The sequence below is a fragment of the Homarus americanus genome, unplaced genomic scaffold (genome assembly GCF_018991925.1).
Source record: "Homarus americanus isolate GMGI-L3 unplaced genomic scaffold, GMGI_Hamer_2.0 scaffold27231, whole genome shotgun sequence".
NCBI lineage: Eukaryota > Metazoa > Arthropoda > Malacostraca > Decapoda > Nephropidae > Homarus > Homarus americanus.
Window position 1 is genome coordinate 2,775,950 of NW_024718545.1, and position 13,516 is coordinate 2,789,465.

General features: G+C 44.1%; 1 protein-coding gene across 2 annotated transcripts in view; it reads right to left on the bottom strand.

Moving 5' to 3' along the window:
• Positions 1-13,229, bottom strand: part of LOC121859734 — a 93,804-nt gene extending 80,575 nt beyond the window's left edge. The window contains exon 1 of one of the 2 annotated variants that reach the window (XM_042356688.1): positions 12,882-13,229. In XM_042356688.1, the coding sequence (XP_042212622.1) occupies positions 12,882-13,010 (129 nt within the window). In that variant the 5' untranslated portion in view covers positions 13,011-13,229. Of the gene's footprint in view, positions 1-2,522; positions 2,612-12,881 lie in introns of those variants that run through there. The other variant, XM_042356687.1, reaches the window with a different exon arrangement.
• Positions 13,230-13,516: the final 287 nt, after the last annotated feature.

Sequence of the window (13,516 nt, forward strand, 5' to 3'; positions counted from 1 at the left end):
TCCTCACTCTACCTCACCCCCCACCTCCTCATTCCCCACACCCTCACTCTGCCTCACCCCCATCCTTCATCACTCTCACTTCGCCCCCCTGCACCCCTGGAGTAACTAAGAGATCAGAGAAGACGGTAATAAGAGTGAGGTAAGAGTAATAAGAGTGAAGTAAGAGTAACAAGAGTTAAGTAAGAACAATAAGAGCGAAGTAAGATTAATAAGAGTGAAGTAAGAGTAATAAGAGTGAAGTAAGAGTAACAAGAGTTAAGTAAGAACAATAAGAGTGAAGTAAGAATAATAAGAGTGACAAGAGTGCAGTAAGAGTAACAAGAGTGAAGTAAGAATAATAAGAGTGAAGTAAGAGATAAGAGTGAAGAATAATAAGAGTGACAAGAGTGAGGTAAGAGTAATAAGATTTAAGCAAGAACAATAAGAGTGAAGTAATAATAATAAGAGTGAAGTAAGAGTAATAAGAGTGAAGTAAGAATAATAAGAGTGACAAGAGTGAAGTAAGAGTAACAAGAGTGAAGTAAGAATAATAAGAATGAAGTAAGAGTAATAAGAGTGAAGTAAGAATAATAAGCGTGACAAGAGTGAAGTAAGAGTAACAAGAGTGAAGTAAGAGTAACATAACGAGGATCTTCTCTGTTATTACCCTCTGGTCGACGAGATGAGAGAGAGAGAGAGAGAGAGAGAGAGAGAGAGAGAGAGAGGGGTTACCATTAGAGGCGAGGTCACGTGACAACAATTGAAACTTCCGAGTGTTAATATCACAATAATTACTTTACAGTGTGTGTGTGTGTGTGTGTGTGTGTGTGTGTGTGTGTGTGTGTGTTATTTAGCTCTGTACGTTGGTTTAATATAATGGATAAATAGATGAAATACAGGAGCGTAGTTAAGGAAAGAGAGGCAAGAGGTGCACGATGAAGGAGGGGAGGGAGGATAGTAGAGAGAAGAGATGCATGAGGTGCACGATGTAGGAGGAGGAGGAGGAAGAAGCTGGTAGAGGAAGAGTAAGAGGTGCACGATGTAGGAGGAGGAGGAGAAAGCTAGTAGAAGAAAGAGGAGAGAGGGTGCACGATGTAGGAGGGAGGAGGAGGAAGAAGAAGCTAGTAGAGGAAAGAGGAAGAGGTGCACAATGTAGGAGGAGGAGGAAGGAAGAAGCTAGTAGAGGAAAGAGGATAGGTGCACGATGTAGGAGGAGGGAGGAAGCTAGTAGAAGGAAGAGAGACAAGAGGGGCATAATGTAGGAGGAGAGGAGGAAGCTTGTAGAGGAAAGAGGAAGAGGTGCTCGATGTAGGAGGAGGAGGAGGTTCATGAAGACCTGTTGTTGTCTCGCCCCATGGTCAATGAACGTCACCACAAACCTTGTACTGTACTGATTTATGGCTCCTTGTGTGTGTGTGGGGTGTGTTTGATGTGATGTGTGTGGGTGTGTGTGTGTGTGTGTGTGGGTGTGTTGTGTGTGTGGGGGAGGGATGTTTGTGTGTGTGTGTGTGTGCGTACGTACAGTATGTGCGCGCGTGTGTACACTGTACAATGGTTCAAGATTCAGTAGTTTTGTATAATATGATGGTTCAAGGTTCTGTAGTATCACAAAACTGAGTACAATGTGAGTATTCTATGTATGAAGTTGAGTACAGTACTGTGTATGTGTAATGTACTCTACTACTTGAGGGGTTCTGTATGTATACCTCATTACTGATTCAAGGTTCTGACGTTGGGTTCTGCAGGGTACTAAAGGTTCTGTTTATTCTTCCCTTCACTACAGTAAGTCATTGTGATGTACTGTACTTGTGTCTGTCAATAGTAGGTGGCAGTACTAGCGAGACGAGCCCCACGTAACGACCTGTTGTTTTGGTTCTGCAACACGATGACGTCACGGCGATGCAACAATACCGACTCGAGTTTTAATGTAATTTGGATGAGAGTAATTTCTTTCGCATTACGTCATTACATTATGGTGTACTGGTAAATAGTCGTTGTAACAGTGAGAAAATTTATAAAGGTCCAGGGTTATTAGTTGAGGTACAAATGCCTTGGTGAGGGCGTGGAGGTGGTGCTGGGTGCCACTGAAGGTTCACACATACACAGGTACTGAGCACAATAATTCACATGCCTCTGTCCCTTAGTTCTCACAGGGCGTTAATGGAGTTTTTTTTTTTTAGCACATTACTATACACATATTTCACTTAATTTTAATATCTCACAGATGTTGTATATTGGTACATATAGGTTACATATATACGGCTTATACACTGTACCATTGTTAGGTTTACCACTGTAACACTTGACAACCGAACACAACTCCACTAATTGTGATTCATTTTTCTGGAAATATTTTAAGGTTCAGAGTTTTTGTTGGGTGTGATAATTTCAGGAAGGGGAACACTCTTGACACACACCTGTACCCGCCAGTAGGAACAGGTGTGTTACAGGTGTAGGGACTTTTCCACCAGTCACCAGATAGACACAGATAACAGCTCGCAACACTTTCAGGTAAATCCAGCGATAATGAGGAGGATAATCACCGGTAAACACAGGTAATACACAGGTGGTGAAGCTGAGGTGTTTGAGGAGCAGCAGGTACAACACTAGGGAGTGGTCGCGGGTGGGCCAGAGGCGGCAGTGAGTGTGTACAGCACAAGTGGTGTTGGCAGGTGAGAGTAACCCCCCCCCCTCAACCCCCTATCTCTCTCCCTCCACACCCCCCTCCCTCACTCACTCACGTCCTCTCTCTCCCTCCCCTCCCCACCCCAGGCAGCACGCCACAGCACACCACAGTAATACCAACGGCTTGGACTGGTGAGCGAGCTGGCCACTTCATGCACTATGCACCGCCGCGTCTCACAGGAACACCAAAGTCGTCGTGGTGGTTCGCTCAAATATTCACCAGGTGTCGGGAGTCTTGGTGGTCTTCTGCGTTGTAGTTGATGGGTCTTGGGACAGTGACTGAGGGCTGTCTGGTCTTTATTAGCAACACACACACGCTCACACACGCACACGCACGCACCGCACCGCACCGCACCCTTCTCTCCCCCCTCCATGGACACCTACACACTCCACCACGCCCTCCTCCGCACCTCGTACTAATTAGTTAAAGTAATTCCGGGACCTTTTAGCGTTTTGTTATGATGAAAAATGTTGGTGGATTTCAGAATTATGTCACGCAGAAATTCCTCATACAAAGGGGAATGGCGTCGTAGTAATGGCAGCTCCCTTTAATGGTATCGGCTGTTAGCGAAAGTGCCCTTTAATTTTGGCACCATTTAAGTTAAGTACCCATTAGAGGCGCTGGTTTTTAATTTTGATACCAATAGATAGACTTAGCCTTTAAGTTTGAGACCCACTGTTGTCTTTACCCCTTAATTTTGGCACCCATTATTGGCATCACCCTTCACTGCTTAATAGCTCAATGTGCCGCCACGGTAATTATTGTCGAGTGTAATTATCCTTGACCGTTCGATGTTGTTGATAGACCTCTCTCTCTCGCTCTCTCTCTCTCACTCTTTCTTTCTTTTCTCACTCACTTTCTCTCACTCTCTCTCTCTCACAACAATGACGCCTTGCTCGCCCGCGGATTAGAAGCTGGTCCAACGTCAGTCACACGAAATAGCTGTACCATTCATTCATATCCATTTGTCAACGTGAGAGAGATCACTACATACTCATTCTCTGCTTTAATAGTCTCTCAAGTCCCCCAATCTATAAATTATACTCCAATAACTATCGAAAAAGTGTCACAGAAAACGGATATAAATTTCCACGCAGAATAATTATGCTTCTCGCCGTAAACACACACACACACACACACAGACACACACACACACAGGGGGGGATAAGGTCATTGCTGAGGTCATGTCGGTGAATGTTTGTACCGCAAAAACAACAACAAAACAAAAACAAGGACAATAATAATAATAATAATAATAATAATAATAATAATAATAATAATAATCAGTCAGTCGGTCAGTCAGTCAGTCAGTCAGTCAGTCACTCAGTCATACAATTTGTCTCTCGTGGCAGGAAGGAATGTTTACCCATCAATCATATTATATGTAAATCTGTCAATTGGTGAAGTTGGCCCGTAAAAGAGTGAGTCATAATCACTTATAATTTTCTGTTATGTATTAAAATTCTCAGAAAAAATTCCCCTTCCTTCACTATGAGTCACCGGTGTGTCCCAACAGAGAACTGGATAGAAATTATAATGTAAAAATAACAATTGAATGTAACAAAGCATATTGGGGAGAAATAGCCTCAGAGATTAAGTTACTAGTTAAGAGAAAACATACAAGTACAACGCTGGGAGAATCTGGGGGCCATGGCCATGTCTTGTGTTAATGGTGTAGTTAGAGGCCGGGTTACTACAGGGGTTGAGAGCGGTGCTGCAATAGAAGTATTCGCTACAAAAACAATAGCAACTCTGTGGGGGTCGTCCCAAACACTGACACACTCCTCGTTGCTAACGCTGCCCGCTCGCTCTGTGTGTCTGTGTGTGTATGTCTTGTGTGTGGGGGAGGGGGGGCCTTCACTTACGACTTGGTCCCGCCCTCTTCCCTCATTACTCTACCCCATTTCCTGACTCCACCCTTCTTTAACTGGAACCCTGTCCAGTCCACCCTCTTCCTGGGACCACTTTCCTCTTCCTGGCACCATCAGCTCTTCATGGCACCATCACCCTCTTCCTGGCACCATCACCCTCTTCCTGGCACCATCACCTCTTCATGGCACCATCACCCTCTTCCTGGAACCATCACCCTCTTCCTGGAACCATCACCCTCTTCCTGTCACCATCACCCACTTCCCTGGTCCCCCCACCCACTTATTTTACTGTTCCTCCTTCCATTCCTCTCCACCAACACCTCGATTCATTCTCATTACTGGAGAACTTCAAAACATGTTGAAATATGGACTTGACTCACAACATAGTCTCCCCTACAAGGTGCTCTGTGATGCTGTGTTAGGTGGTGTTCCTTGGTCAAAAATATCCAGAGAGTTAACTATGGTAAGTTTGTTCATGCACTAATTCATATTCACCTTAAAATAATCACCTGTTTACCCTTATGTATCTTGTCGAGGGTTTATAATTATTTTCAAGCTTGTAATGGTTAAATTGGGGAGGGGGGTAAGGGGTGAAGGGTAAGGGATGAGGGGTAAGGGGTGAGGGGTAAGGGGTGAGGGGTAAGGGGTTACTGTATATAGTCATTACAGTTATCGTTTTTTTTTCTGATTTTCCCGATGGATGTTTGTCAGGTATGAGGGATGACCATTTGCTCAGCCTGTGACCTATTCCTGTTCACAATATTATTTTCATAGCGATATTAATTATTAGTATTTTTTTCTTAACTTGGTGTAATGTATTTAAAAAAAACTCAATTTATTATTAGAAATTGAAGAATACAAATGATAACATAGGCAAGACGACAAAAACTGTAACGTATCTTTGTATTATATTGTAGTGAATATTGAAGACTTATCGTTGTAAATAGTTGCAAGATAATGCTACTTTTTTTAGTGACTGCGGGCAAAGGGTCATTTTACTATAGTTATCCCGAGAGAGTTTTCTATGGTGCGTAATGAGGTTTTCTATGGTGTCAATATGGAGGACTAACTATGGTATTTTAGTAGTATTATTTTTTCACTCTCCCTTGAAAGTATTTACTGTTATAAGTTTTATTTTGTTTTGATAATATTACAATGATCAAAGATTTTTGTTAATAGTGAATATTATATAAAAGGATAAATACACAACTCATTATCTCTCTACTGTCTCTCTCTGTTTATTTCTCTTTTCTTATCTCTTTCACACATTCTCTTGCTCACTCAACAGGTAAAGAGGCATTTCACTTTTATGACATTGACCCCCCGAGGAAGGTAACACTCCGGGAACACGCTATACTGTTTACGCCACACAATCCTCACTGAGAGAGAGAGAGAGAGAGAGAGAGAGAGAGAGAGAGAGAGTTATGTTGGTCGAGCAGACTAGCATGACACCCATAGCTACTAGTAAAACCCCCAAACAAAGGAGACTATTTGTGATATATTTTCTACAGAGATCCAGGAAGGAGGGAGAGGGAGGGGGGTGCCAGGAGGGAGGCAGGGGGTGCCAGGAGGTCAGGGGTGGAGAGGTGTGGGGGCATTTTAGTTGTAAGTGGGACAGACAGACACACACACACACACAAATAACTGTGCCTTACACCTACAGTCAGAATTCAGTCCAACTGTTTAGCGCCAGTCAGGTCAATCATCCACTCCAACTATGAAACTGCCGAGTCATGGGTGTTTTTTTATATTTTATTATTGTTATTATTTTTTTTTTTGTTTTTGTGTTTTGTGAAAGGTGTTAGGTATTTCTCTCTCTCTCTCTCTCTCTCTCTCTCTCTCTCTCTCTCTCTCTCTCTCCGTCTCTAAAATATGCAAGTGTTGTCTGCATGGTGACGGCTATTATAGGAGAATCTGCAGATGGCGCATCACATTTCATTATACTATCACCAATCACGATGCCAGTGTTTACCTCTCTCTCTCTCTCTCTCTCTCTCTCTCTCTCTCTCTCTCTCTCTCTCTCTCTCCTCTCTCTCTCTCTCTCTCTCTCTCTCTCTCTCTCTCTTCTCTCTCTCTCTCTCTCTCTCTCTCTCTCTCTCTCTCTCTCAGCTACGACGCTTCACACACACTCAACAGGTGCCCAGAGCAACTTAACCTAGCGTGCCTCTGGGTTATTCTGCTCTTGATGAATAGAGAGAGAGAGAGAAGAAAAATGTCAATATTCAATCAATGTGTGTGTGTGTGTGTGTGTGTGTGTTCAATTATATTATTTATTCGTATTGACTAAACCTTCACGCACCACCACACACACACACACACACACAGTACACAATATTAATAAGTTCTTCTGGTATACTTTTTGTTCGCGTTCTCTCGGCAGGGGGGGGGTGGGGGGTGTGGAGGGTATATCCAGGTCACGAGGACAGAGATATGCTGTTGGTCTCGATGATACACCAGTAGACTCTCTCATGGGTGGTGTAGTCTGGTGAACATCGTCTGGTATACCAACTGAGAGTCTAATTATTGGTGCTTAGTAACCCAGACATTGGCTTACGTAAACAACAGTATACTCTAGGTGTGAGAGTATACTGATGCTCCAGTATACTCAGGTCTAGGGGGGGTATACTGCTCTCTATGGTCGACGGAGGTTCTCAGGGGATATATACAAACAGTGGTGAGGTTGAGTATTTTATGGTGGTGTGTGGGGGCGGCTACCACACCCCCACCCCATTTTGTTCCCTCCTTCTCTATCTTACTCACTTTCTTACTTCCTTCTCTCCCTCCCTCTCTCCCTCCCTTTCTCCCTCCTTCTCTCCCTCCCTCTCTCCCTTCCATCGATTTTTTTTATCATCTTTTTCCCTTATTCTTCCCCTCCTCTCCCTTCATATACTCGATGATCAGCATGTGTGTGTGTGTGTGTGTGTGTGTGTGTGTGTGTGTGTGTGCTGACTCCAAGGTGTTGTGCCAGGGCCTCATACCACGTGATCAATAGGACCCCCCCTCCTCCTCCTTCCCTGCACTCATGTTTTTGGTCACTGCTCTCTGATGCCACGGAGACGACACGACTTCTCCTCCTTCCACCTACCCTTCACCCTCTATCCCTCCCTCCCCACCCCTCCCCCACCCCTATTACCACCCCCCACATTCGTGACCACCAACATCGTGTCACTCTTTTTTTCCCCCCGTCACAGACTATACTGGGGCACTGTCGCGGTACTGTCCTTGGCCTATTTGTGGTAGTGGCTGGTGGCTGCTGTTACTTGACAAAATGTGTTTGTTTATATTTGCTGTCGTGTGGTGTTGCTAAAAGTGACGGATGGACGTGCGGACAGCGGACGGACGGACGGATGGACCCGGACGGACGGACACGGAGTAGCTGAGGTGGGGTGTTCGACTACCTGTGGGTGTTGTGTGTTGTTCTAGGAGAGAGAGATAAATAAAAAGGTTAGGGAAAGACACACACACTGGCTGGAATTAACCGCTTTTGTGTGTGTGTGTGTGTGTGTGTGTGTGTGTGTGTGTGTGTGTGTGTGTCCGCGCCCATGACGCTTAACGACTCCACCTGTCGTCGTAATTTGCCCTGAACTATGTAATTAGCCCAGAAAGAACCACACTAACTACCGCACCTAAAAGAATCAGTTGAATCGTGTACCGTAGATCACCCAGTCGAGGTTGTTGTCAGTCTGGGCCAAGGTTTTATGTTTAGGTAATTATGCATTGGAATGTTACCTAAGTAGAGTGTTACTTATGTGGAATCTGACGTTAGATGGTTACCTGCGTTCAGTGTTACCAAAGTAGAGTGATACCTGCGTGCAATGTTATCTAAGCAGAGTGTTATATAAGTACTGTTACCTGCGTGCAATGTTACCTAAGTAGAGTGATACCTGCGTGCAATGTTACCTAAGCAAAGTGTTACCTAAGTACTGTTACATAAGTAGTGTTACCTGCGTGCAATGTTACCTAAGTAGATTTGTTACTTACCTGTATGAATCATTAATTATTATAGACTACAGTGCCTTTAATACCGATGCCAGGTGAGTAATAGGTTAATGAGGGGTATAATCCTAATTACAGTGGGGGTAAATAGGTAATTAGTGGGTGTTAATAGATATAATTAGTGGCTGTGAACGGGTCTTATGTGTGTTGATAAGGTAAGTAGGCGAGTAATCGGTTAATTGCAGGTATAAATGGGCTAATTTGTGAGTGTATTAACCAGGTGAAGTTTGGCCAGATTGGTCAGGTCAGGTCAGGTTAGGTTAGGTTAGGTTAGGTTAGGTCAGGTCAGGTCAGGTTAGGTTAGGTTTGGTCAGGTCAGGTTAGGTTAGGTCAGGTTAGGTTAGGTTAGGTTTTAAGGTCCCATTATATCCTTAAGTTGTATAATTATCACAACAATCATGTATATATATAATTACATATTATATTTATCCAATTATAGACTCAAATATTAATTCCTGTGTTAAAGTGAATAATCCGGTGGTTCAAATTTATCGTAACCAATAACAAAAATTTCATAGCTATTTATAAGACCCCGGGTGGCGGTGTGTGTGTGTGTGTGTGTGTGTGTGTGTGTGTGTGTGTGTGTGTGTGTGTGTGTTTTATGCAGTCATGTTATATAAAAAAATAGACACACTCGCACTCTAACATCACTTCCTAATTTCACTTCCCGCCTCTAATCTCTCTCTCTCTCTCTCTCTCTCTCTCTCTCTCTCTCTCTCTCTCTCTCTCTCTCTCTCTCTCTCTCTCCTGGTATATGGTGGCATAATATAAGTTTGGTAATAATAATAATAATAAGAATGTAAGTGTTTTTGCTGGTGTGTTTGTGTGTGAAGGTAATGTCAGTATTTTATAGAGTGGTTGGGGTAATATGGTGCGGCAGGAGGGAAGGGGAGCGGCGTTGGAGGAGGAGGGGGAAGGGGTTGGGGGGGGCGCTGGAGGTTGGTGGGGAGGGGATACGACCGGACCAACTCAGTGTTGACGTCACGACTACAACATCGAAAGAAAATTATTAAACATATCCACTATTGATACATTGATGTTCACGACGCCAGCTCTAGTATATATATATATACCTATATTGCCCCGACGAGGATCAGTGTTAGTTAACTTCTCCAGGGGGTGGGTGGTGTACCTGCTGGTGGGTCGCCGAGTCCAACTCCAGGTTACGTGACTGCTTGATAGCTGTTATGAGCTGTCGTTAAGGAATTCCCACCTGGGTTACTGATAATTGTGCTGATTAAATTCTTCTTCCGTGTGTGTGTGTGTGTGTGTGTGTGTGTGTGTGTGTTTGTGTGTGTGTGAGTGTCTATGTGTGTGTGTGTGGGGGGTTGCTCCGACTGCTCCCGCTATCGTATCCATCATTCATAGTCGACCTGTTTGTACACCACGGCGACGGCACAGTACACCACACGAACCAACACGTCTGCCAGCCACACACTCTACCACACACACACTCTACCAGCCACACACTCTACCACACACACTCTCCCAACCACACCCTCTATCAACCACACCCTCTCTACGAACCACACACACTTCGAACCACACACTCTACCAGCCATACACTCTACCACACACACTCTACCAGCCACACACTCTACCAGCCACACACTCTATCAACCACACTCTCTACGAACCACACACTCAACGAACCACACACACTACGAACCACACACTCTACCAGCCACACACTCTACTAACCACGCACTCTACGAACCACGCACTCTACCAACCACACACTCTACGATCCACGCACTCTACCAGCCACACACTCTATGAACCACCAACACACTCTACCAGCCACAAACTCTACCAGCCACACACTTTACGAACCACACATTCTACCAGCCACACACTCTACCAGCCACACACTCTATCAACCGCACACTCTACCAGCCACACACTCTACCAACCACACACTCTACCAATCACACACTCTCCCAACCACACACACTCTACCAACCACACACACACTCTACCAACCACACACACTCTACCAACCACACACTCCACCAACCACACACTCTAACTACACCTACTGCTTAAATGAATGGAAATAGCGTCCCAAAACATAATAATCACCTTTGTAAATAAAACAATTCTCACCTAGCTTATACAAACACATACGCGGACACAATTGTGGGATTTTTTTTATGACATTTTGATCTTAATTTCTGAATTATTTAACGTAACTGAGCGAATATCAGTAGAAAAGCAAATCCACTAACTTGCCGGGTGAGAATTTAACGTTCGAAGCACTAGGTGGGTGAAGTCATCGTAGTTAATAATTTACCCGAGTCTCCCACCGAATTATCGCAGCCTCGTATGAAAGAAAACTCACTACTGGTATTTGTAGTTTAACCGCTCGCCTCCAGGGATCATTACTCATCAATGAATTGGTTATATTATTCCGATGAGGTTACACTTGTTGACGTACTGTACTGTATACCTGAGCTGAATATCGTAATGAGAATAACAGGGTGGTGATTAATTAAGGGGAGGGGGGGTAGTGATGACCCTTGTAGTATAACCGAGTCTGGAATTCCCGTAATCAAATTTGTGTTTTTTTAATTAAATTTTCAGTAAATTAATTGTCCTATTCAATTTGGGTTATTGAATTCTTATACGAGCAGTGGTATGCTATAGACAGACAGACAGACAGACAGACAGACAAATAGATAGATAGATAGATAGATAGATTACTCTCTCTCTCTCTCGTGACTGATCACTTAAAACATAGAGTGTAATTAACCTCATCGATCTCCGGTGTAATTGGCCATTATGTTAACTGGCCTGATAGTGGTCCAGGTCACGTGATATGTGTGTGTGTGTGTGTGTGTGTGTGTGTGTGTGTGTGTGTGTGTGTGTGTGTGTGTGTGTGTATATCCTGGTACTTGTTTCTGCCAATATTTATACACAAAAATCATATAATTCTATGGATTATATATCATACGTAATTATAGATTGTATTGGTGAATTACACGCATCTGTTATTTATATAGTCAAAGGTAGGTCCAGTTAATTAAGTACCTACTTGTCCTACCTGTGTTTAATTAAGGGGTGATACGTCGATATTAAGTCTACGGTGTTTACATCCCAGAGTTCACTATATCGTGTTAAGTGACCCGTACACACTCTCTCTCTCTCTCTCTCTCTCTCTCTCTCTCTCTCTCTCTCTCTCTCTCTCTAATATTATCATCGTATAGGTAAAGGTACAACCAAATAACTAGACTAGGCAAGGTTAGGTTAGGTTATTTTTCTTGTACATATTGTTTAGTTTTTTTTATTGCAGTTAGGCCAAAATACAACTCGTTTTCTTTCAGGGTTGTCATGGGATTTACAGTGTGTGTGTGTGTGTGTGTGTGTGTGTGTGTGTGTGTGTGTGTGTGTGTGTGTGTGTGTGTGTGTCAGTAAAAAATAATGTACAGGTTGAACATAATTGTTGAACGAAAAAATAAAATAAAAATTCCTCACTGCTTCCAGGAATTCCATGACGGTATGATCAAAGTTAACACATTGAACAATAATTCAGAAGGATAATTTATTTTCTTATTTTCGACTGTAATAACTCATAAACATTACATATACATAGAGAGATGGCTACCTCTCCCACAGTTGACCTTGCATAGAAGCCATTTTACACACGCCTTTACTTACCCCATCTAGAAGACGCTTATAAGAGCCATAGCATTACGTACCTTGGATGAACTCTACGTCGTGTGAGATGAAACTGTAGGGCTGGGAAGACTGAGGTGTGGGGGAAGAGAACACACTAACACGTGCGCTGATACATATAGAGGAAAACACATAACAGTTTCGTAGGTCCAGGCGCCACACACACATACACACACACACACACACACACACACACACACACACACACACACACACACACACGTCGCTGTTTGTGTTTGGTTATGAGGAGAATGTGAGTGTTATGATTCTGCCTTCGAAATATTGAGGGGGTTTTTTTTTAGGTTCGTTTATGCTGAATATTGTGTTGGTCACCGAGGTCGATTTGTTATTTATCTTATCGAGGACCAACATGCGATTGGTTGTGTGAATTAAGGAGTTATTATTGAGGGTATGTCAACAAGGCGTGACTTCAGGTGGGTATGTTTGCTTTGGGTGAGTCCTGAGGGTCAGCGTCTGACCCTCAGACCCTGGTGATGGTGATATATCGAAGGCAGGTTCAACAGTTGCATTGGCTAGAGTATGGAAGGGTCTGGATGCGTTCTGTGGCATATGACCCCCCCCCCTTCTTCTCATTCAGACAGACGAGGACATCGTGTGTGTGTGTGTGTGTGTGTGTGTGTGCGCGCCAGGACCCTCAAGGTAACACGTCTTACCTTAAGTGGGTTGTATCTTGGGAAGGGACGGATGGGCTTGCTGGCTGCGTGGGGCGGATGACTTCCCTGAGTCACCGTTTTTTTGCCATTCCTCTTCCTCTTATTGCGCACGTAGAGAGCGGCCTGCATGCTGGCCTCGGCAACACACGCAACACAAAACACTCAACACCTCTAGGCTCTCTGAGTCCGTAGGGCTCGGCTCATCACTTGGCCCAAACGGCACCACATACAATTCAGGGACGTCGAAGCTTCGTGCAAGAGTAACACCTCCTCCTGCAGCCACACCCACTGTGCCATAACGTATAACAAACTGAATCTTTGCCACTTTTTGTAGTGAGCTCAGTTGAAGAGTTTTTGGTGAGAGTCTCAAGTGGACAAGGGGGGTAGGCAGGGAGAAAGGAGATGAAGGGGGGTGGAGGGGTGGGGTGGGGTGGTAGTTAGTAATAATAGTAGTAGTAGTACTAGTAGTAGTAGGTGGTGGTCGGTGCCAGGGGTGTTGGTGAGGTGGTTGGTGGAGAAGATCCCCCACCCAACAAGGCAGTCGTCGAGGGTTTTAAGCAACGCCCAGTCCTCTCTGGTGTGCCGACCTCGCCTGCAGGAGGGAGAGAAAAGAGACAAAAAAAACGGTGGACGAT